General features: G+C 41.9%; 1 protein-coding gene and 1 pseudogene across 1 annotated transcript in view; one reads left to right on the top strand and one right to left on the bottom strand.

Moving 5' to 3' along the window:
* Positions 1–362: 362 nt before the first annotated feature.
* LOC134208441 (U4 spliceosomal RNA) lies at positions 363–445 on the bottom strand (annotated as a pseudogene).
* A 5,238-nt stretch (positions 446–5,683) lies between these two features.
* LOC134211621 (chondroadherin-like) overlaps positions 5,684–23,047 on the top strand; it is a 46,460-nt gene continuing 29,096 nt past the window's right edge. Inside the window, exon 1 of the mRNA XM_062688729.1 lies at positions 5,684–5,800. Coding sequence (XP_062544713.1) covers positions 5,684–5,800 — 117 coding nt within the window. The remainder of the gene's footprint in view (positions 5,801–23,047) is intronic.

The following is a 23,047-nucleotide window of genomic DNA, read 5'->3' as shown; positions in this document are numbered from 1 at the left end:
CGCTCATAACTTTTTCAGTTCAACATTAAGCGGTAATATGACCACCAACGGAAAGCTACATACCTTAGCTGACTTAACTCTTAACTAAGTAACTATATATATTGTTTTAAACAAACGAAAATATTTTGCGGCTACACATATGAAGTGTTGATTTTTTGGCAAAAAGAAATTTTATATTTCAATCCATCGTACATGAATTATTTTACCCAATTCGTCTACGTTGACATTTGACGTATGGAATGATAACGTTCTGAGGCAACGCTTCATTTTGGATCATAGCATGCGGGCAAACAATAAACAGCCTAATGTCAACTTCCGGTTTTCTCGCAGAAACTTAAAATGTGCGTTGGGGCAGCTCTTACTACTTTGAAAAACTGTTTGCAACTAATAATAATCGCACCTCGGTTGTACCTCATTGGTTACGATATCGCCACTGCGCCAAGCTAAATTTGAAAAACTATTATCAGATCAGATTAATTATCCACTACCTAAAGAGTCTATCCCTTGGTCTATCCAACGATAAAGTCGACCGGTTTGCGAAATTTTTCCATTGGTTTTTGTATTGTAGATAATAAGATTAGCATTAAAAAACGTAGCAATCACTTAATGTTCAATTATGAGTTCAATATTATCCTATAGGAGTCGGGTCAGGAAATAAATTGAATAAATTAGTTTTGAGAGTAAGAGGTGAACCAGTCTCCGGCTGAAAACCTCTTAAATAAAGCTATAATAATAATAATAGTTTTGAGAGAGAAGTCGGAAGTAAGAAGTGCTGCTAGTCTTACAGTGCAGGTTTTTCTGACTTGTGCTGAACGCATAGTATAGATATCAGGAGAAGTATTTCAAATTCAGACTCTGAATGTCAGTACGACCACTGTTCAAGCGAATCTATGGTAAAAGGTCGAAAGGACAAATGTAATGTCCCAGTGAGGGAACTAATGCCAATGAAGAAGAAGAAAGAAGAAATAAGTAGGAAGAATGAAGAACGAAGAAGACGAAGGAAGGACGAAAAAAGGACGGAAGAAGAAAAAGGGAAAAAGTAAACAGAAAAAGGAAAAAGAAAGAAAGAAGAACGAAAGAAAGAAAAAGGGAATAAGAAGAAAGACAAAAAGTGTTAAGTAACAAAAGATTGAAAAGGCAAAAGATCGAAGGGACAAGAGGTCAAATGGCAAAAGGTCGAAAGGCATAAGAGGTCGAAAGTGACGGAAGGTCGAAGGGTCAAAAGGTGTAATAGGAAAAAAGGTCAAAAAATAAAAAAGACGGCATACGGGAGAAGAAAAAAAAAAGAATGAAAAAGAAGGAATGAGGAAAAAAGTTGAAGTAAGGAGAAAATATTGTTCGACCTTTTGTCCCTTCGATTTATTGTCTTTCGGCCTTTTGTGTCTAACCCTTTCAAGCCGGTCTTCTTGGTGAATAAGCGCTCAATCAGCCATAAGTAGCACAAACAACCCAAATTAAACCACGTAGTGTCTTGGCTAAATGCGAGGAAGGCAGTATCACTACTAAGTGACATTTTTTGACATTTACTTTTGAACGTAATGACCGATCGTTATCAAATAGCGACCGACAATGCTTTACCAACTTTCAGCTGCAACTTGTTAACTTGCAACGTTCCCGGAGTGAAATGGATAGCCTTTCGGAACAACTTTGTTCAACGAGAAAAGCATAAAGAATAAACTTCTGTTTACCCTGTCAAAATACGTCCAAAGTATCCACTTAGGTTGGTTACACGATGTTTAAGGTTGCTTATAATCCGGACTGCCTCATGGGAAAGAAGGGGTTTATTTAATTTTTTTTATGTACGCGAAGTAGCAATAACACACATTACAGAGCATTTACCAACAGGAATTAACGAGAAAACTGTTTCGCTACCTTTTACGTTCAAATTGATTCAAATTTACGAGATAAGACATGAGTTATATTCTAAAACCCGTTAAAATCAGGAATGGTCAACTAGCGTAGTTTGCTCAAGTCCTATTTGTATACTTGAAAATAGACATCGCTTTCCATCATAGATGCGTTTGCAGGCATTAATTCTTGGTTTGGTTTAAGGTGGTTATACAACAAAGCTACAAATCGGCCATCTTGGAAACCACGTGCTTTTTTCAAGAGCACGAATTGAGAGAACCACAATGCCCATGGGGATAAAAACATCCGTAGATCAATTTCAGCATTGTACGAAAATTATTACGCTAGATTTGAACTTTTGATAATAAGAGTAGAAAACCGTGTGGTGGTTAATATCTCCTGTCCTTAAACTGAATAAGAAATATTATCGATGAACTAAAACCATCAACACGACTTAGAATTTGTTGATTGATGTTTTTTGTCAATTTTTCGGTTATCGAATTGCTAAACCTAAACCTTTGACGGGTACCATGAAATTAATAAATACAAGGTATCACCGAAACAGCACTCATACGGTATGATCAAGCATTCCATTGCTTTTGATGCAAAGACGCTTCTGTTGAAGTGGATACTCAGGGCATTGTTTCTAGAACTGGAACGTGAAACGCAAATTCATCATGGCTACCATTGATTCGATTCGAGTTGATTGTGCAACATTTGGCGCAAGGATTTCAATATGTTTCGATTACGAGAGTCTTTTAAATAATTTTCTTTAAGAGCTACGTTCAGGGATTGAATCCTAAAGAGCAAGAGCAAGTGTCTCACTTATCATCTCTGTATACATATACGAATGTAGCATACCGCGAGAAACTTTTTTCGCAAGCTGTCATGATAGAGAACTAATTCGGGATGTTATACCCCATGATAAATTTCTTTTAGAAAGCTCCAAATGTGGGGAGCACTGGCTCTGATGATGCATTTCAACTTGTTCTACACAGCTGTGCAGTAACCAACACGAAAGGAGCGAAAACAAAGCGAAAATCACCATTTTTCTGTGGGGCTGCCTATCCGATTCTGTTTTTTCGCACTTGTATACAAGTTTGATAAATTTGTTATCATGGCTTGTTATGATTCGGAACAGTTTTTGCCTCTCTTTTATCGTTGTTCGTTATCTATTGAGATCGATTTCTGCAAACCCTGGCTACGTTTGTTTGTCTGTGCTGAGTAGTTTGTTGCCTGGAATCGTTTTGCTGTGAGGCTCGTACCGTTGAGCATGCTTTTTTGGATACCCGGACAGAAGCCATGAACAAAATAACAAAACATTATATGGACTTGATTGATATTAGGGTGGTTGGTATTGGCCATTTTGGACAAATACCGGTACTCGGTATTTGGTGGAGTCAAAACCGGTAATACCGGTAGAATACCGGTTTTTGTGAAAATTTCAGGTACTCAAAGAAAAACTTTTGATTTGGACTTTTCGATAAAATACAATATTTGTTGACAAATTTCAGATGTTAAAATCATTGCTTGTTGGGCTGGGCAAAGCGAAAATAAAGAAGGCATTACATACTAAGCGACTCATCTGCCAATCCGCATTGAATGCAGCAATGTTGCCTACTACTGAGAATGCCTTCTCTGATTCAACCGAAGTTGGATGAATGGTTTCAAAACCATCAAAAAACAGTGTAAAATACTTGCCCTTAATCCCTTCAGATCCAGATCCATCCTTGCGTCAACGTATTTGCCACCAGCTACGCAAGTGTTTTGCTCTGCTCCAGTCTCTTCGCAAGTTACGATAAACGATAAACGATAAACCACTAAAATTATCCATAGAGACATCTTCTTCGTACCGATCGCCAAGTATGGTCGTTGTCTCAGTTTCAGCGATCGCATCAGGAACGATGAAACGCTTCAAGATCCCGTCAACCTGCCTAATCAAAGTAGCTCTGGATGCCTCGAAGAACATGTCAAAATCGTTTCTGATTGATTGCTTCACGGGAGAATTATTCAAAAAATCAAAATCAGTCTCTCTTGGATTCGTTCCTTAAAAGCATCGAATAAGTGGCAGAAATTTCTGTGGCTCGATTTGATAATTGTTCCAACATAATTTGGAGCTCCACGTTGGCTTCATATATAGTGCAGAGCTCACTGAGGAGTAGTTCCACAGCAGCTTGAACAGGTTCGAGGGCTTGAATTATTTTACCAACCACCAAACAAACATAACTGAAGTTGAATTTGGATTAAAGTTTCAACTCATGGATTCCTTTGAGCATAGATAACATGTTATTCCAGCGTTCCTTGGCATCAGCCACCAATACACATTCTTTTCCGAATTGAGAACGGACATATTTTTTCAGAAAATGATTTTTCACAAGTGATTATCTTGACAAGTTATCTTGGAATTTGCAAAATCAATAAAGTTGGCGGTTTTCACAAAGCTATTCAGAAGTTCGAAAATGTTATCCGTAACTTCACCAGTTTACAAGGATTTCGACTGGATTTGTTGCTAATAATCAGGGTTTTTGACCTTCAGTCACATGAAATTGTTACCAAATGGGTCAAATGGGTTGGGGTTATCTTATAGTATACCAATATGACAGGCAAACTATGAACATTGTTTGTTGGTCTATGATCGACAAACAACGAGCTGGAGTGTAATCTTGATAAGCAGGAATAAACGAATAAAAGGACAGGGGTTCCAGTAATCGTGTCGTGGTTCTGTTATCCATCAGAAAAATGGAACTCACTTCATAATTCTTCGTGTTCCTCTTTCCCCTCATGGCGTTAAGACTTCACCCATAACTGCAAGCATTACTGCAATGGCACGCTGTTCATCCGTTCGAGTACATCCAGCACCCTTAACTACCCCGATCCATCCGAGTGATGAAAATGTTGACAGAGTCCCAATTTAATTTAAACTTCTTCACTTCCTTCTGGCAAGCCAACCGAAAGATGAGAACACCACCTTGTGGCGGGCGGGAGGATGCTTCTGGACTCGTTAACGAGCACGGTCCGACATCGTCATCGCCGTGTCTTGGGCGGTCTCGTTTGGTTTGGTGTATATTGGAACGACCAGAATGGGCAGACTCGCGACGGGTTTTTGGGGTGGCTGCGAGAGCACTGGGACTGAAGTGAATTTGAATAAATACAAACGAAGCACCCGCGCTGTCGACGGCGTTGCACAGTGTAGTAAATAACTAGTTTGATTCCGGAAAATCGATTCAAACTATCAACGAGTTTTCGAAAGGCTTTGCAAAATAGTCGGATATCTTCTTGAATTTGAAAACACTTAAGTTGGAATGGCTAAACGTGATTTATGAAATTTTTAGAAGTTTGATACAAATAGAGGTGTTAGGATTCCTACTGCAGACCACTGTGTGCCATCGTACTCTTCTAAGGCGCCATCACATCGTTCTCGTTGATACACCGGAATTGCCATGGACAAAAGACACCGAAGTTACAAAAAAGTGTCGGAAAGCAGATGATGAGACGTGCTTGAAGAAAAGAACTTGTCCCGTCGTCGAAGGCTACGTCTTTGAAATTCGTTTGACTTTGTTATGTTGATGGAGTTGGAGATGTCTGCAAGCTCGTCTATATGTTTGCGTGAAATAGCATTTGGTAACGAAAATGCTAATGGTTCATCTTATTCTCTTTTCAATTCCAGATAATCCCCACTGATAGAACTCCCCATGCGGATTGAACCAGTCAAGTGGAGCTGTTTTCCAGAGAGCTGTTAGATATCCCGGAACCAATATTGACGACACCCGGCTATCCTTCTTCCCCCTCCAATAACGTAGGCAGTAGTTTCAACTCTGCTGGAACAAGAAAAGATATGAATGTCGTCTGGCGAGTGTTGGTCTTCATCGGAGTCCTTTGGAGGTTTCACGACTGTGAGCAGTTTTCGCTAAAACGGTGCCCGGGAGGGTGCATCTGCGTGTCTCAAACTCAGGTGAGTAAGGAGCTTAAACTATTCGACACAGCAATGGAACTAACTCCATAAAATGGCAAAAAAATTGCCAATGCAGAGAAAAAAAAGCTATAAAACGGGCAAATTAAATAAATTAGGTTAATCAGGCAATATCAAACAAATAAAGCAGCCAGAATGAACTGAGGCGGACAAATCGAACGAATTAGAAATAAAAACCAAGTTAGTAAAAATGAACTATAATTGGAGAAATGAGACAAAATTGATAAATAAACTATAGAAAAGAAATAAAAATGAAAATATGATTAACTATTTCATGATTCCACCATGTTTTCAAGCTATGAAAATACACTATTCACATAATTAATGATTCCATGAGATAGTTTCATGTAACACATTTGTTGTTGAATTCATTTTTATTTGCTTCGTCTTGGTTTGAAATATGTATTTTTGAAAACATAATAAATGTATGGTCCTTTATCTTTGATTTAGGTTTTTTAAAAGGCGTTCGTTTGTTTACAAAAAATAGTATTTACAACAAATTGAGAACCTAGTTGACACATAGCACCCTTGTTTGTGGCTGGGCAGAGGCCAAACAACGGACCTTATAGCTTTCCTCACACTTACCAAAGCGCTCGTGTAATGTTTTACTACCTGACAGACGGTTGACCCCGGATGTTCTTGTTCTGTGAGGACAGTTGAGGATCATCCTCAGTAACTTGTTTTGGATCCGATGAAGTTTAAGCTGATGAGTTCTAGCGGCTTGGGAACCGGCCCCAGTCGACTCGATGTTAGTTTCACCCGGGCTGCCAAGATCTAGCTCCAAGCACATCTAATGATACATGAAAGTGAAACTCTGAAGCCACAGGTTGAATGTCTTCCATAGTCCATAATTATTACAATGAGATTACGCAGCATCATATTGTTCCGAAGGAACGTTTGCTTGAATGCCACTAGACCGAACAAACCATTAGTCCGAAATCCATCAGGCCGAAAGTCATTTTGCCGAACGGGTCATTTGGCTGAATAGGCTATTTGGCCGAATAGGTCATTTGGCCATTCTGCTGAATAATACAGTAAACAAATCACCGTGAAAAAATATTTGCTGTTTTTATTGATAACTTTCAGTGAAAAATAAATCAAGACAGCAATTTAGCGTTACGCGTTTCGGCTTACTACACTTTAGATATCAACAGACGCTACTAGCTGGCAACCTTTGAATCTCGCTTTTTGATAGATCGTCCACTATGGTTTTGGTGCTAAAAGCTAAATTTCCCCATTCGCAAGTTCCTCGGGGGCATCCCAAGTTACCATTTCTGCATTCGTATATCATGAGGCTAACACGATGATACTTTCATGCCCAGAGAAGTCGAGACAATTTGCAATCCGAAAATTGTCTAGACCGGCACCGGGAATCGAACCCAGCCACCCTTAGCATGGTCTTGCTTTGTAGCCGCGCATCTTACCGTCGGGCTAAGGAGGACATTCAGACTTATTTTCACCAAATACATCCGCGTATTTGGGGGCAGCAGGGACTATGTCCAAGGGCTTGACGATCCCTCCCCAGGCCATCTACGAGTTGTGGCGCATGCCTAGGATGTGGTGGGGTTTGACAGTGGGTCCTGTTAAACCTCTATAAAAAGCTGCATGTATCCGCAAGTAGGCTCCGCCAAAGCGACCGTGTGCAGCTCAAAGCGCGCAAGCCCAAGTCCTGGTGTTAGGTGGGACGCTAAACAGCCCTGACACAACGGCCCTCCGACGAGACAGGAGGTTTGCGCAGGCCCAATAAGCCTCCCGCGGAATGGTAGTCCGAAGTACTTTCTTCCCCCGCAAGAATATCCACAAGGCCACATGGAAATCACCTGATCAAATAACGGAAAACCAAATCAACCACGTTCTAATCGACGGTAAATTTTTCTCCGACATCACGAACGTACGCGCTTACCGCAGTGCGAATATTGAATCCGACCACTACCTCGTTGCAGTATGTCTGCGCTCAAAACTCTCGACGGTGTACAACACGCGTCAGAATCATCCGCCGCGGCTAAACATTGGGCGGCTGCAAGACGGTAGACTAGCCCAAGACTACGCGTAGTAGCTGGGAGTGGCACTCCCAACGGAAGAGCAGCTAGGCGCAGCATCCCTTGAAGATGGCTGGAGAGATATTCGATCCGCCATTGGAAGCACCGCAACCGCGGCACAAGGCACGGTGGCTCCGGATCAGAGAAACGACAGGTATGACGGCGAATGTAAGCAGTTAGTTGAGGACAGAGGCGCGGCCACGTTCCGAGTCGTGGGTAGGACAAAAACTGGATTTCAAAAGATTTTTTCGGACATCCTCAGATAAGTTTAAACTTCCTATGACTATAAGGACATTCATTTCATTTCCAGAACATTTTCAAAAAGCTTGTCTTTAAACATTTTTAAGAATTTCCAGAGTGATTATGGATTCTTATAAATTTTATAAAATATTGGATGATTTCAAGCAATTGTCACTAACTTCTATGTTTACGAACCTTCAGAAATCTACAGAAATTTTGCTACGAACTGCTAGTAATGCTTATGATCATCAAAGAATCTTCAAGGGAAGGTATTCAATACTATTTACGGGTTTTAGGAAATCTCAAGAATAATGTTCTTCCGAATTTCAGACTTTTTTCTTTCTAGCTTCTAAGATTTCATGCAAACGTAGGTATATTTTTGATTCCTACAGATTCCAATAAACTCTTAGAAGCTTCAGAATTCTTCTTCTCATAGGCCTGCTACCAGATATCCGAATATGCTACAATCATCATAAACTGCTTCATATTTGCATCTTTCTGCAATTGTTCTCTCATATCCTTGTTTAGTTCCCCACTTTTGGAGATTAGCTCAGCAGTCTAATGAGTACAGCTTATGCCTTATAGACAGGAGGTCTGGGACAAACTACATCACTTTTCATCTGTTGGTTTATTTACCTTACCGAGTTAATGGATTTTCCTTTCCGCTGTATTGTGGGGATGCAGAGTCTTCTCGGTCTCTAACATTCCTAACACTAACATTCCTCTCCTTTCCCAACCGAGTATTTGTTTACATTCGGTTCGCTAACGAATGAAATCGCAATTGAGTGGTGAGTGAGGATTCGGCAGAAAGATTCACGCCGCAAAACGAATCATTGAGTCTAAATTAAATCAATCTTATGAGTCCAACTCAATATTTTCTGCTGCACTCACTACTCATCGGTTCATTCTCATCTCTTGATTTCTTTTCGCACTATCTGTGGTTTCGCTTATTCCTGTTGGGATGCACTCAGTAGGTATGAATCGTTTGTTGGTTCGCTGTTGGGTTGAGTGGCATTCATTTTGCAATCGTGTCTTCGCTGATGGATTGGGATTTTAAATTGGTGTGGGTCGTGTGAGTGAGTGAGTTTTCCCAAGGCTGCTGACTGGTGCTGTAGGTAGTAAATACCAACCTTTATTCACTTGGATCGCAATATACACCAGTTCTGACCAGTCACGAAGAAGCAACCATTAACAACTACAGTCAGTTTTTGCTTAGTTAAGCTGAGCTATATCCTTGTTTAGATATTCAACTTTTGATTCTTTTAAAATTTAAGAAACTCTCTGAGCCTCCCTGAACTAGCACACATAATTACGTACTTCCAGAAAGTTTTCACCAATTTTTGGATGAGCAGAAACTATTCGAAACTTCAAGACTTCTTGGAAAATATCAATACATCATTGACCATTTTTTGGAATGAAAATAATTCCTCATAGACTCTGAGAAGCTATTCGGAATAGATTTCTCCTTTACAATCCATGGAACTTTGAAACGCTTTAATGATATTTTTATAGATCCAAAAAATTTAAATGGTATTGATAGTATTAGATCTTTTAGGTAACCATGTGGTATGTTCTTACCATAATCATGGGTAGGACAATACTTCGACTGTCCTACCCAGGTATTTTCATGCGTAGGACATGTCCTACCTGTCCCACCCACTCCCAGCGCCACTGGTTGAGGAGAAGAATGCAGCATGGGCGAGATTGCTGCAACACCGCACGAGGGCGAACGAGGCACGATACAAACTGGCGCGGAACAGACAGAACTCGATTTTCCAAAGGAAAAAGCGCCAGCAGGAAGATCGAGACCGTGAAGAGACGGAGGAACTGTACCGCGCTAATAACGCACGAAAGTTCTATGAGAAGTTGAACCATTCACGTAAGGGCCACGTACCACAGCCCGATATGTGTAAAGACATAAACGGAAACTTTCTTACAAACGAGCGTGAGGTGATCCAAAGGTGGCGGCAGCACTACGAAGAGCACCTGAATGGCGATATGGCAGACAACGATGGCGGTATGGTAATGAACCTAGGAGCACGCGCGCAGGACATGCGACTTCCGGCTCCGAATTTCCAGGAAATCCAGGAGGAGATCGGCCGGCTGAAAAACAACAAAGCGCCTGGAGCTGACCAACTACCAGGAGAGCTGTTTAAACACGGTGGTGAAGCACTGGCTAGAGCGCTGCACTGGGTGATTACCAAGGTTTGGGAGGATGAGGTTCTGCCGCAGGAGTGGATGGAAGGTGTCGTGTGTCCCATCTACAAAAAGGGCGATAAGTTGGATTGTAGCAACTACCGCGCAATCACATTGCTGAACGCCGCCTACAAGGTACACTCCCAAATTTTATGCCGCCGACTAACATCAATTGCAAGAGAGTTCGTGGGGCAGTACCAGGCGGGATTTATGGGTGAACGCTCTACCACAGACCAGGTGTTCGCCATACGTCAGGTATTGCAGAAATGCCGCGAATACAACGTGCCCACACATCATCTATTTATCGACTTCAAAGCCGCATATGATACAATCGATCGGGACCAGCTATGGCAGCTAATGCACGAAAACGGATTTCCGGATAAACTGACACGGTTGTTATGAAAACTCATATGTTTATATGTACGTTATGTGGAAGATATTGATTTGGAAAATGTATTGGAGGTAACCACTTTCCCTTCGATGGGACTCGAACCCATGACCCTACAGTACGCTAGACTGGTGCTTTAACCAACTAAGCTACGAAGGACCTCCGTCGGCCTTCGCAACCTAGCGGCTACTGAACGAGCTCGAGATTCCCAAATTGGACGCATAGTCAAATCACTCGCAATCCATTTCTCAAGCCAATACTTCCATATGTGTATTGTACACGTCCTGGCAAATAGCTTACACAACCTCACTTGATCAGTACCGTTGCTGATGAAGAATGTGTATAGCCGCCAGACATTCTAAATACTCACGCTCCTCTAATGTGGACGTGTACAATACACATGTGGAAGTATTGGCTTGAGAAATGGATTGTGAGTGATTTGACTATGCGTCCAATTTGGGAATCTCGAGCTCGTTCAGTAGCCGCTAGGTTGCGAAGGCCGACGGAGGTCCTTCGTAGCTTAGTTGGTTAAATCACCAGTCTAGCGTACTGTAGGGTCATGGGTTCGAGTCCCATCGAAGGGAAAGTGGTTACCTCCAATACATTTTCCAAATCAATATCTTCCACATAACGTACATATTCACATATGAGTTTTCATAACATTGTAAATTAAGGTCCAAGTCGGGTGGTTTAATCCCCGGAAATAGGCAATTACCTTTGATTGAACTGACACGGTTGACCAAAGCGACGATGGATCTGGTGATGTGTGTACTTCGAGTTTCAGGGGCATTCTCGAGTCCCTTCGAAACGCGTAGAGGGTTACGGCAAGGTGATGGTCTTCCGTGTCTGATATTCAACATCGCTTTGGAGGGAGTAATACGAAGGGCGGGTATTGAAACGAGTGGTACGATTTTCACAAAGTCCGTCAAATTGTGTTGTTCTCCAGATATGAGATCTCCAAATACAATGTTTACACTGACTAGATACCGCAAATATGCTATGCTAGCTGATCCGTCGAACTTCGTCTCTCCAAAAACCCAATTATTAAGCGCAAACATTATTTTTGTGTCCATAATTATGGTTTAGCCCTTCAGAAACCACTTTCTCAAAAGAGAGACGGTGTAGTATTTTGAAAAGGCAAATGTAATCGCAGCGCAAACGTCAAAACCTATGTTCCCTGCCACAAGATTTTGGTTTGCTTTTTTTCATCTGTATGCTTTTCCCATGACTTCCAGAGGATGGAAACACCATAGTAACATTTCTAGTTTTCAAAAAACTCTACATGCCCCATTTGGTTCCATTTGCCTGATAAGTTCCCGAGTTATGCAGAAACTTATATTTTATTTGCAGTCCCCCCTTTCAGAGGAGGAGCACACAGACAATCATTGGAACCTTTCCCGGCCCCAAAAACTTTTGCGTTCTGTTGATTTCAATATCATCATGCACGTATCATCTGCACTGAGAAAATTCTTCATATTGATTATATTTGTCGCACACATAAATTTTTGCAATTTGGCGACCCAAATATATGCAATTTGTACCCACACATAAATTCAATAACTGCATATTAGAGACCACACATACATTTTATTTGATTATAGATTATATTTGTACTTCGTGTGGAGAGTGGTTATGTGTGCACTAATTAGAATCATGAATTAAATTAATGTATTTTTGCCAATAAAAATGTGTGGAATTTTTGCAGTGTGGTATTATGAATATTGTATTTATAGTATATGACTACTGTTATGCAAGGGCCTCAAGTGGCATTTTATCAGAATGCCACTGACTATATCTCATTGTTAAATGTAATTATATGAACCACTCCTTACGAAGATTAGCTATTGTGCATCTCGAGATAAAATAGAATACTGTACCTTCCTGCAGGTTGCTTCTCAGATAATCGCTACGGTCATTAAACACAACAGAGTCAATGAAATTCTCACCCACCGTATGCACTGGGGAAGGGTCATTTGGTCGAAACCCATTCGGCCGAAAGCCATTTGGCCGAATGCCACTAGGCCGAAAGTTGTTTGGCCGAATATACCATTTGGCCGAACAGTCATTTGGCAGAATGGGTCATTTGGCCGAAACGGTCGTTTGGCCGAAAGGTTCATCAGGCCGAAAGTCATTTGGCCGAATGGGTCGTTTGACCGAGAAGGTCATTAGGCCGAATGGGTCGTTTGGCCAAATGGATCATTAGGCCGAATCGGTCGTTTGGCCGAATGGGTCGTTTGGCCGAATGGGTCGTTAGGCCATATTGGTCGTTTGGCCGAATGGGTCGTTTGGCTGAATGGGTCGCTCCAAGACACGTGGATTCTTTTTCGCAAATTTCATATCAATTTGTCCATTTCGAAACATATGCTGTGCATATGCACAGCCAAGATATTTAACAAAAAAAAAATAGTTTTCGTACGGCCGAGTTGCCGAATAATATGCAATTAATTGGGTCGTTTGGCCATATGGGTCGTTTGGCCGAATGGGTCGTTTGGCCGAATGGGTCGTTTGGCCGAATGGGTCGTTTGGCCGAATGGGTCGTTTGGCCGAATGGGTCGATTGGCCGAATAGGTCGTTTGGCCGAATAGGTCGTTTGGCCGAATGGGTCGTTTGGCCGAAAGGGTCGTTTGGCCGAATGGGTCGTTTGGCCGAATGGGTAGTTTGGACGAATGTGTCATTTGGCTGAATGGGTCGTTTGGCCGAAAGGGTCATTTAGCCGAAAGGGACGTTTGGCCGAAAGGGTCGTTTGGCCAAAAGGGTCATTTGGCCGAAAGGGTCATTTAGCCGAAAGGGTCATTCAGCCGAATGGGTCATTTGGCCGAAATTTCTCTTCACACTGTAAAAAGTGAGAAGCGCGAAATGAGTAGTGAGACGTCGCACTACCAACTTCGCAGATGTCACACTTCTCACTCATTTATCACTTCTCGCTGTCAAAAGTGAGAAGCGCGAAGTGAGTAGTGAGACGTCTAACTATCCACGTCGCGCTTTTCACTTTTAACAGTGAGAAGAGAAAAATGAAGAAAAAGAAGTAAGACGTCTCACTTTCCACTTCTTTTTTCTCATTTCTCACTTCTCATTGTGAAAAGTGAGTAGTGAGACGTCTCACTACTCACTTTTCACAGTGAGAAGCGAGAAATGAGGAGTGGGAAGTGAGACATCTCACTGCTCACTTTGCGCTTCTCGCTTTTTACAGCGAGAAGTGATAAATGACGAGTGAGAAGTGAGACGTCTCACTTCTCACTCCTCATTTATCACTTCTCGCTGTCAAAAGTGAGAAGAGCAAAAGTGAGAAGGGAGACGTCTCACTTCTCACTCCTCATTTCTCGCTTCTCGATGTAAAAAGTGAGTAGTGCGAAGTGGGTAGAGAGACGTCTCACTACCCACTTCGCACTACTCACTTTTCACAGTGAGAAGCGAGAAATGAGGAGTGAGAAGTGAGACGTCTCACTTCTCACTCCTAATTTATCACTTCTCGCTTCTCGCTCACTTCTCGTTTCACATATCATATCACTTCACGATGTAAAAAGTGGGTAGTAAGACGTCTCTCTGCCCACTTTGCACTACTCACTTTTTACATCGAGAAGTGATAAATGAGGAGTGAGAAGTGAGACGTCTCTCTTTTCATTGCTAATTCTCACTTTTCAAATGAACTATTCAGCTAAATGTCCTATTCGGCCAAATGACCCTTTCGGCCGAACGACCCTTTCGACCAAATTACCCTTTTGGCAAAATGACCTTTTTGGCTAAGCAATCCTTTCGGCCAAACGACCCTTTCGGCCAAATGACCCTTTCGGCCAAATGATCCTTTCGGCTAAGTGATCCTTTCGGCCAAACGACCCTTTCGGTCAAACGACCCTTTCGGCCAAATGACCCTTTCGGCCTAATGACTTTTTCGGCCAAACGACTCTTTCAGCCAAACGACCTTTTCGGCCAAATGACCCTTTCGGCCAAATGACCCTTTCGGCCAAACGACCCATTCGGCCAAACGACCCATTCGGCAAAACGACCCATTCGGCCAAACAACCCTTTCGACTAAACGACCCTTTCGGCCAAACGACCCATTCGGCCAAACGTTCATTTCGGTCAAACGACCATTTCGGCCTAATGACCCATTCGGCCAAACGACCCTTTCGGTCTAACGACCCTTTCGGCCAAACAATCTATTCGGCCAAACGACCCATTCGGCCAAACGACCCTTTCGGCATAATGACTTTCGGCCAAATGACCCTTTCGACCAAACAACCCTTTCGGCCGAACGACCCTTTCGGCCAAATGGCTTTCGGCCAGATGGGTTTCGGCCTAATGGTCTGTTCGGCCTTGTGGCATTCGGCCAAATGGCTTTCGGCCGAATGGGTTTCGGCCAAATGACCCTTCGCACTTGCCATGATAAACACTCTCTAGGTACTCAGTGACTCCAATTACATCTCACTAATACAATCAAACACTGCTGGCATTTCGCGAAACGCACGTGGTTTTGTTTTGAGCGGGAAAATTCTGCCTATATTTTAACACGGCGGCTATCTTGACGTTTACCTTCGCAGTCGAGCCTGCGAGTGTAAGACCGCAGCAGCATTCTAGAAAAAGATAAGCGCGAAAATACAATAAGTCTCACTTGCCAATTTACGCGAGCACCACTCGTGTTCATTCAAAAAGTCATAAAAATAACTCGTACTGAGCACTTCATGCGAGTACCACTCGCGCTCTTTACGAAGATTAGCAACACTAAGTTGCACTGAGCACTTTATGCGAGCACCACTCGCGCTCATTCAAAAATTCATAACAATAACTCGTACTGAGCACTTTATGCGAGCACCACTCGCGCTCTTTACGAAGATTAGCAACACTAAGTTGCACTGAGCACTTTATGCGAGCACCACGCGCGCTCATTCAAAACATCATAACAATAAGTCGTACTGAGCACTTTATGCGAGCACCACTCGTGCTCTTTACAAAGACTAGCAACACTAAGTCGCAACACTGAGCACTTCATGCGAGCACTACTCGCGCTCATTCAAAAATTCATAACAATAACTCGTACTGAGCACTTTATGCGAGCACCACTCGCGCTCATTCAAAAATTCATAACAATAACTCGCACTGAGCACTTAATGCGAGCACCACTCGTGCTCTTTACAAAGACTAGCAACACTAAGTCGCAACACTGAGCACTTCATGCGAGCACTACTCGCGTTCATTCAAAAATTCATAACAATAACTCGTACTGAGCACTTTATGCGAGCACCACTCGCGCTCATTCAAAACATCATAACAATAAGTCGTACTGAGCACTTTATGCGAGCACCACTCGCGCTCTTTACGAAGAATAGCAACACTAAGTCGCACTGAGCACTTTATGCGAGCAACACTCGCGCTCATTATCATAACGAGAACTCGTACTCACTCACGCTTATTCAAAAATGCATAATACTAAGTCGTACTAAATACATTTTATTAATACTGGTATCAAAAATGATACCACTACCAGAAAAAGTTTCGTTTGGTAGCCATGAACAGCGCTATACGTGTGCTTGGGCCTACCTTTTCTTTTTTTTCTGGAAGTACAAGTTTGTGGGTTTGATCGAAGAATTAATTCCGTCCATTTATTTGCTTAAGTTGGTTTCAAAATAGGTGACCGACCTAAGAAAAATGTCCATGCATTAGAAAATTGTAGCATCTGTAACAAAACACTAATCTTTTTTTTTATAGTTTTCTATGCGAAAATAAAGATGTACCGCACGCCTATAAAGAAAAGTTTAACAACTGAAAAAACAATTTACATCTCATTCTTTCATCGTTTTAACTTTTTTTTTTACAGCTCTCAAATGAACCAACGATTTCAAATCACTTTTAGAGTGAAATCAGTAGTGATTCAGTCTCGTTGCAAACCCTCGAACTCCATTCTAGTTTAAATATGAGGTAAAATAGAACAAACTCACTGGCTTCTCCAGCAGGGTTTTATTCATGTTTGAAACTTGTTTCCAATAAATGAAACTACTATGCTGCTGCTAAGGAAGGCGCCGCAACGCAAAATGGATTGATCCGTACATAAAATGAAGCATACACCAAAACAATTGAAAAATAATTGAATCTTGTGATTCCTTAGTGGTTCAAATCTGCAGAAAATAACATGTCCAGTTTTAATTCATTTTCTAAAATTTTACTCACCCAATGTCCAAGTATTCGACCACATCACTTCCACTTGCACAAACAATTCAATTTCTTTATGGGTGCTCCCGCTTGCTCAATACTACTTTTTTTTAAAAGGCTGAAAATCCAGCAGGATCGCCAAATGTGGAGTTCATCCTAACTGTTGGCAAGCGGGAGCCACTTGGAACGTCTTATCGCACTGTTTGTTCACTGAATATGACGGACGACACATTCCCCGATTGCTGTGATTGCTGATGATGTGACTCTAAGTTGTGGTTCACATTAGGCCTATTTCGATGGCTACAAAGCAATTGAATATATGATTTATGTAGTAAACGGCAAGTACTGTTTCACTCCCACACAAACACGTCGAAGACGAAGTACATGATAGGAAGAGGATCAAGAGAGGTCAATGTAAGCCACCCACCACGAGTTTCTATCGGTGGTGACGAAATCGAGGTGGTTGAAGAATTCGTGTACTTGGGCTCACTGGTGACCGCTCACTGGTGACTGCACTTGGAGTTTTTGAAAGGAAAGTGTTGCGTACCATCTATGGTGGGGTGCAGATGGCGGACGGCACGTGGAGGAGGCGAATGAACCACGAGTTGCATCAGCTGTTGGGAGAACCATCCACGTTCACACCGCGAAAATCGGAAGACTGCGATGGGCCGGGCACGTAGCCAGAATGTCGGACAGTAATCCGGTGAAAATGGTTCTCGACAATGATCCGACGGAAACAAGAAGGCGAGGTGCACAGTGGGCAAAGTGGATCGATCAGGTGGAGGACGATTTGCGGACCCTCCGCAGACTGCGTGGTTGGCGAAGTGCAGCAATGGTCCGAGCTGAATGGAGAAGTCTTTTATGTGCAGCACAGGCCACTCCGGCCTTAGTCTGATAATAAATAAATAAACTAGCGCATCGCCCCCTCAGCAAATGTGGCTGGATTGCCACTATAATGCCAACGGTTGCCCCAAATGGGGGCGTACATAACTTTGTTGTAGATTGATGATGAGTAGAGTTTCCATCCCGGGACATCCCGGGACAAAAAATCCCGGGATTTAGGAAAGTTCGGGATTTCCCGATTCCCGGGATATTATTATTGAAATCCCGAAAATCCCGGGACAAAAAATTCTGTTTCATTTCCAGTTCGCAAACAGTGTAATTTTTCTTCTTATAAATGTTATTTGTTTTGAACGTGAAACCAACAAATATTTTAGTTACTAGATAAAGATTGTCGCTTCGGTTCTTTTGTTCTGCTGTCCGGAACATGTTGGGTACCAAGCTGTCAAATCGTATGGATTTTCCTTTTTTGATATTTAGCTCCCCTATCCTCGCCAGCAAAAGATGTTCCGGACAGCGACGACAGCGACAATCTTTATCCTATAGTAACTAAAATATCTTTTGTGAAACCCAACTTAGGTGATAAATTCATATCATATTTTTATACCTCCCATCAGACATGATGTTTTTTCCAAGTTCGTTTATTTGGTAGGCACAGGCACGTATACGGAGCCAAGGTTCTTTGTGATGCACAATCGATATCATCTTATTATTAAATTAGTAAGAGAGGATCAGACATGAAAATATCGGAGATAGTTAATAGAACACCTTCACAAAAACTATTAGATTCCCCTATACCACTCAATGGAGGGCTACTGACTGATACTTTTTCCAGCAGCTACAGCTCTCTATCAATTAAACGACAAGTATCTACAGTACAAGATCAGCTACATCTATTTGGCGCCTGCTTCCTACTCTGCTGTCTGTCTTCCTGAGCTTCTTGCCTCCAAAACAATTCTTGATCCAATTCATGTCCTTCCAATCGACGTTCGTACAACAAACTTTCCAGCACATGCGCAAGTACAAGTGGTCCGACCCCGATGCTCTGCCTATCTTTTTTGGTTCTTGTTGCTGACCAGCTCCTGACCAAAGCTTCGCTTGGACTCCTACTGATCAACTAACAAGCTACCGAAAGTTCGAACCTCCCACTAAATTCTGTACGGCGCTACCCATGACTTTCGCAGCCAATGCATGATCCCACGATGCCACGAGACTTATGCGCCCGATCCATGGATCCCGGACTGCGATTACGTTTCTGTGAGAATCCATCGACACTATGTTTAAGATCCGAAATCTTCTTGGACCATAATCTGTTCCAGGGTTGTTAATCGATAAATCATCGTCGTTAATTTAACGCCAACTTCGATTAACGATAACGGTTGTACAATGATGTTTCGTTGACGATAAAGTGAGCGTTGATTTAAGGTACACTGGGGGAAGTGGAAAAAGGGGGTAAGTGTAAAAATCGACTTGAAAAATTGGAATTTTCCATACTTTACAGTTTTTACCACACCATAACATTGTGCAAGAATATACTTTGATGTCCACACTAATACTATATTAAAATTTGTATAATACATACACTAACACGGTTAACGCTTGAACTGTCATTTTAGGTTTCGCGAGAATTTGATTTTTCCATTCATAAAATCACATTTTATTTGCACCAATTGTCCCTTTTTCAAGTGAATTTATATCACAGGTGACTATTACAATACAATTAAACTAATCCCATTCAATTTGTAGTGGTTATTACCATGAAAGCAAAGAATTCAAAGATTTTACACTTACCCCTAGTATCAAACACTGCGGGGGAAGTGGAAAATGTTCTGATCACGCAATTTTTTTCTTCCCTCCAGGGTTTATTTGGATAGCTGTGAATCTTAATATGTTCCTTCTTTGTTATCATTGTGATTTCAGTGGTAATTGGACTGATGTACATAAGAAAACGCCTGATCAATCCACCTATCGGTATTAATGCCTTTCACATGTTTTACATATGAAAAAAATCTATGAGAATGAAAAAAATAGCACTGGTAGGTGAATATATTCCATAATGCACATTCATTTATATTTTTGGCAAGTTTTGCAGTTGAATGCAATTTTTTGTGCGAACAAATTGGTTAAGGACAAGTGCTTAAAAATAGGAGATAATTTTGTACGTGTTTTGCGCACACACATACATACAAACACGCACACACAGACATCATCTCAATTCGTTCAACTAAGTTGATTAGTGTATAAACCTGTAAGCCCCATTTTTCCTATAAAAAGTTCATCTTTGGGGCGAATATATAGATTTTACGTACACTTAATGTTCGAGAAGGTAAAACCAGCCCTCCACTAGCTATTACGAGAATTTTTTGATGACCTATTCCGTTAAGCCAAAGAAATTATTCAACAAAAGATATTCAGAGCAATTACCGTTTTGATTTTTGTTATATGTAACTACTTATCACAATTGAAGGTCAAGGTAACATGGGTTTTCCACTTACCCCATCCCACTGGGTTAAGTGGAAAAACAACTCCTAATTTTTAAATCTTTTTCCATCAATTTCAAGCAACTAAAATGGTATGAACTACTACACAGTTGATGCAAAATTGACTGTTTTTGATAGCCCATTTTGATTGAATGCATTTAGATCATTTAAATTGGTTTTACACTAATTAGAACATGCACTATCGATTTTTCCTTTTCCACTTCCCCCAGTGTACCTTAACGTTATCGTTATCGAGTACTCGCTGATTTATCGACAATTATCGAGTTAACTGTAACGTATACTACAGTTAAAAGTACAAATATTCACAAGTTGGTTTTACAAAACCTATTTCAAGCATTGCATCACCTTCAAATATTCAGAATCGCGTTTAAATCGTGGATTAAATTGGAATTCAAGAAGATCACCGAATTTACCAATCATTGAATTTCTTACAGAGTCTTTGTTTTCCATAGTAAATAATCTGAGAATATTTTTAATGTCTTCACTGTTTAATTTAGTATGATTAACAAAACTTCTATTTTGTATATGCGAAACACCCAGTTAAACGATTATTTTTGACCAACAGTGAGGAGAAAATTCCTCAATTTAACCGAATCATACTGAATAGGGGACAAGGTTGGTTCACCAATTCATTGAGAGTATTTTTACTCGGTGCAGATACTCTATGCCTAGAATGCAGTAATGCAGGTCGCTGCATCAAATATTGTTTTAGAGCTTGAATCCCAACATGTTGCCGAGGGATCCAGCTGCTTATCCTTGCTTATCCGATAAGAAGGATTGACAAAGAAAAAGTCACCATGCGTCGGCGGTAGAAGCGTACATATATTGATGTACATCTGTCTGATTAGTTCTTATCAGAAAAACTATGCATATTCAAAACAATGCAAACAGTCCAGCCGACTTCAACCGCCAGCGAACCCTTCTTCTCGGACTCGGCGATCATATATTCCAAAAGGGTACTCTACCTTCGGAGAAAAATGTGAATATTATTTGCTTCTAGTTTTTTTTTTCGAAAGAATCGATTCAAATTAGAGTTCAAATTTGAACTCTGTATTATCTGGCCTTTCTAAAATATGAACTTTATCTCTGAACATTGAATAAAATCGTTTTTGAATAAAAAATAAGTTTTCTAAGGAAACATCGAAAAATCCCGGGATCCCGGGATTTCCCGGGATAAACGAACAAGTTTATCCCGAATCCCGGGACAACGAAAATAGCCGGGAAATGGAAACTCTAATGATGAGGCGATGACGTATTCTGGAACAGATGTCGGTTCCTCCCAGGCTTGGTGAATTCTGAAGGGAGAACGCATCAGAATGTTCCCGGAGTTGCAGTAAACATATACATAACTTTGGGATTGCCCCCAGGCAGTAGCGACGGTTTGTATCGCTGGATGCCTTAAGATGCCTGGCCTGCCTGCTGGCGTGTTGATTCATCGGTCTGGTTGCCCCTGATGGGCAGAATACAAATTTTGGAGATTGCCCGGCGATACTGACCCTCCTTTGTGCGAACGGTGACAACCCTCACGTTTCCATCTTGCCCTGGATGGATCTCGGTCACGCGTCCCAGTCGCCACTTGAGAGGTGGAATATTATCCTCTTTCAATAGAACCATAGTTCCGACGTTCAAGTTGTTTCGGTGCTTTGTCCACTTGTTGCGACTCTGAAGATTCGACAGATAGTCAGTTGACCATCGTCTCCAGATAATTTGGTTGAACCGCTGCATTATCTGCCACCTGGAGAGTCTGTTCTCCGGTAGCTACAGAAGTGTAGGCTCCGGCATCGCAATGAGCGGACGCTGCATCAGGAAGTGACCTGGAGTTAATGCTTCCAAATCTTTCGGGTCGTTGCTAAGCGGAGTCAAAGGTCTCGAATTGAGGCATGCCTCTATTTGAGCTACGATGGTGTGCATCTCATCAGGTTTCAGCATCCTTTTCATATGGCCCTTTAGCGATTTCACCGCAGCTTCCCACAAGCCGCCAAAATTGGGTGACTTGGCCGGTATGAATTTGAAAATTATCGAGTCTCTTGAGGTTTCTGCGCAAAGCTGTTCTGGAAGCTGCTGTCGCTAAAACATGCGGTCTTATTCACTCAGCTGCCTCCGTGCTCCAACGAAATTTGTCGCATTGTCGCAGTAGATTTCGATTGGCTTCCCACGTCTGGCGACGAATCTTCTCAGAGCGCCAAGTAGTGCTTCTGTAGTTAGATCCATAACTACCTCGATGTGTACGGCTTTGCACGCCATGCAAACAAACAAGCAGAGGTAACATTTCACAAGAGCGCCTTTCCTCGTTGCAGGCTGCAGTTCGAAGAGTCCACAGTAGGCAATTCCTCTGGCAGGAGCAGGCGAAACTCTCTTAATCGGCAAATCTCCCATCAGCTGCTCGTGAACCGTTAATTTCGCTTTAAGACATTTGACGCATTCATGCGTCACCCTTTTGGCCAAGTTTCTCACACTCAGTGGCCAGAATATTTCCCGTATGCAGGATATCATCAACTGAGGCCCTGCATGGAGTAGTTGGTGATGGTAGTCGATTACGATTAGCTTCGTTAAAGGATGGCGGCTATCCAGGCGCAGACACCCGCCCTCGCGAAACTGGAGCATTTCCAAGCCGGCCGCCAACGCATAGTGTCCCATCAACCATTATCGGGTTGAGGTTTCGGAGCTTCGATGTTGTTCTGACTTCATTTTTTGACGCAAGATCAGACAATTCCAGCGGAAAGCACTCCGATTGGGCGAGTTGCACCAAAACTAGTAATGCTGCTTCGTATTCGGCGGTTGTTATGATGCCGCACTTTCGCTGAAATTTGTTTCGGGGTTTGCAATTGAACGAGAACCGACGGATCCTAGCAGTTATGCGAATAGTATTCAGCAGAGTCGA

The sequence above is a fragment of the Armigeres subalbatus genome, chromosome 1 (genome assembly GCF_024139115.2).
Source record: "Armigeres subalbatus isolate Guangzhou_Male chromosome 1, GZ_Asu_2, whole genome shotgun sequence".
In the NCBI taxonomy this organism is placed as follows: Eukaryota; Metazoa; Arthropoda; class Insecta; order Diptera; family Culicidae; genus Armigeres; species Armigeres subalbatus.
The sequence above is the reverse complement of the archived record's forward strand: the minus strand, read 5'-3'. Positions and strand labels throughout refer to the sequence as shown.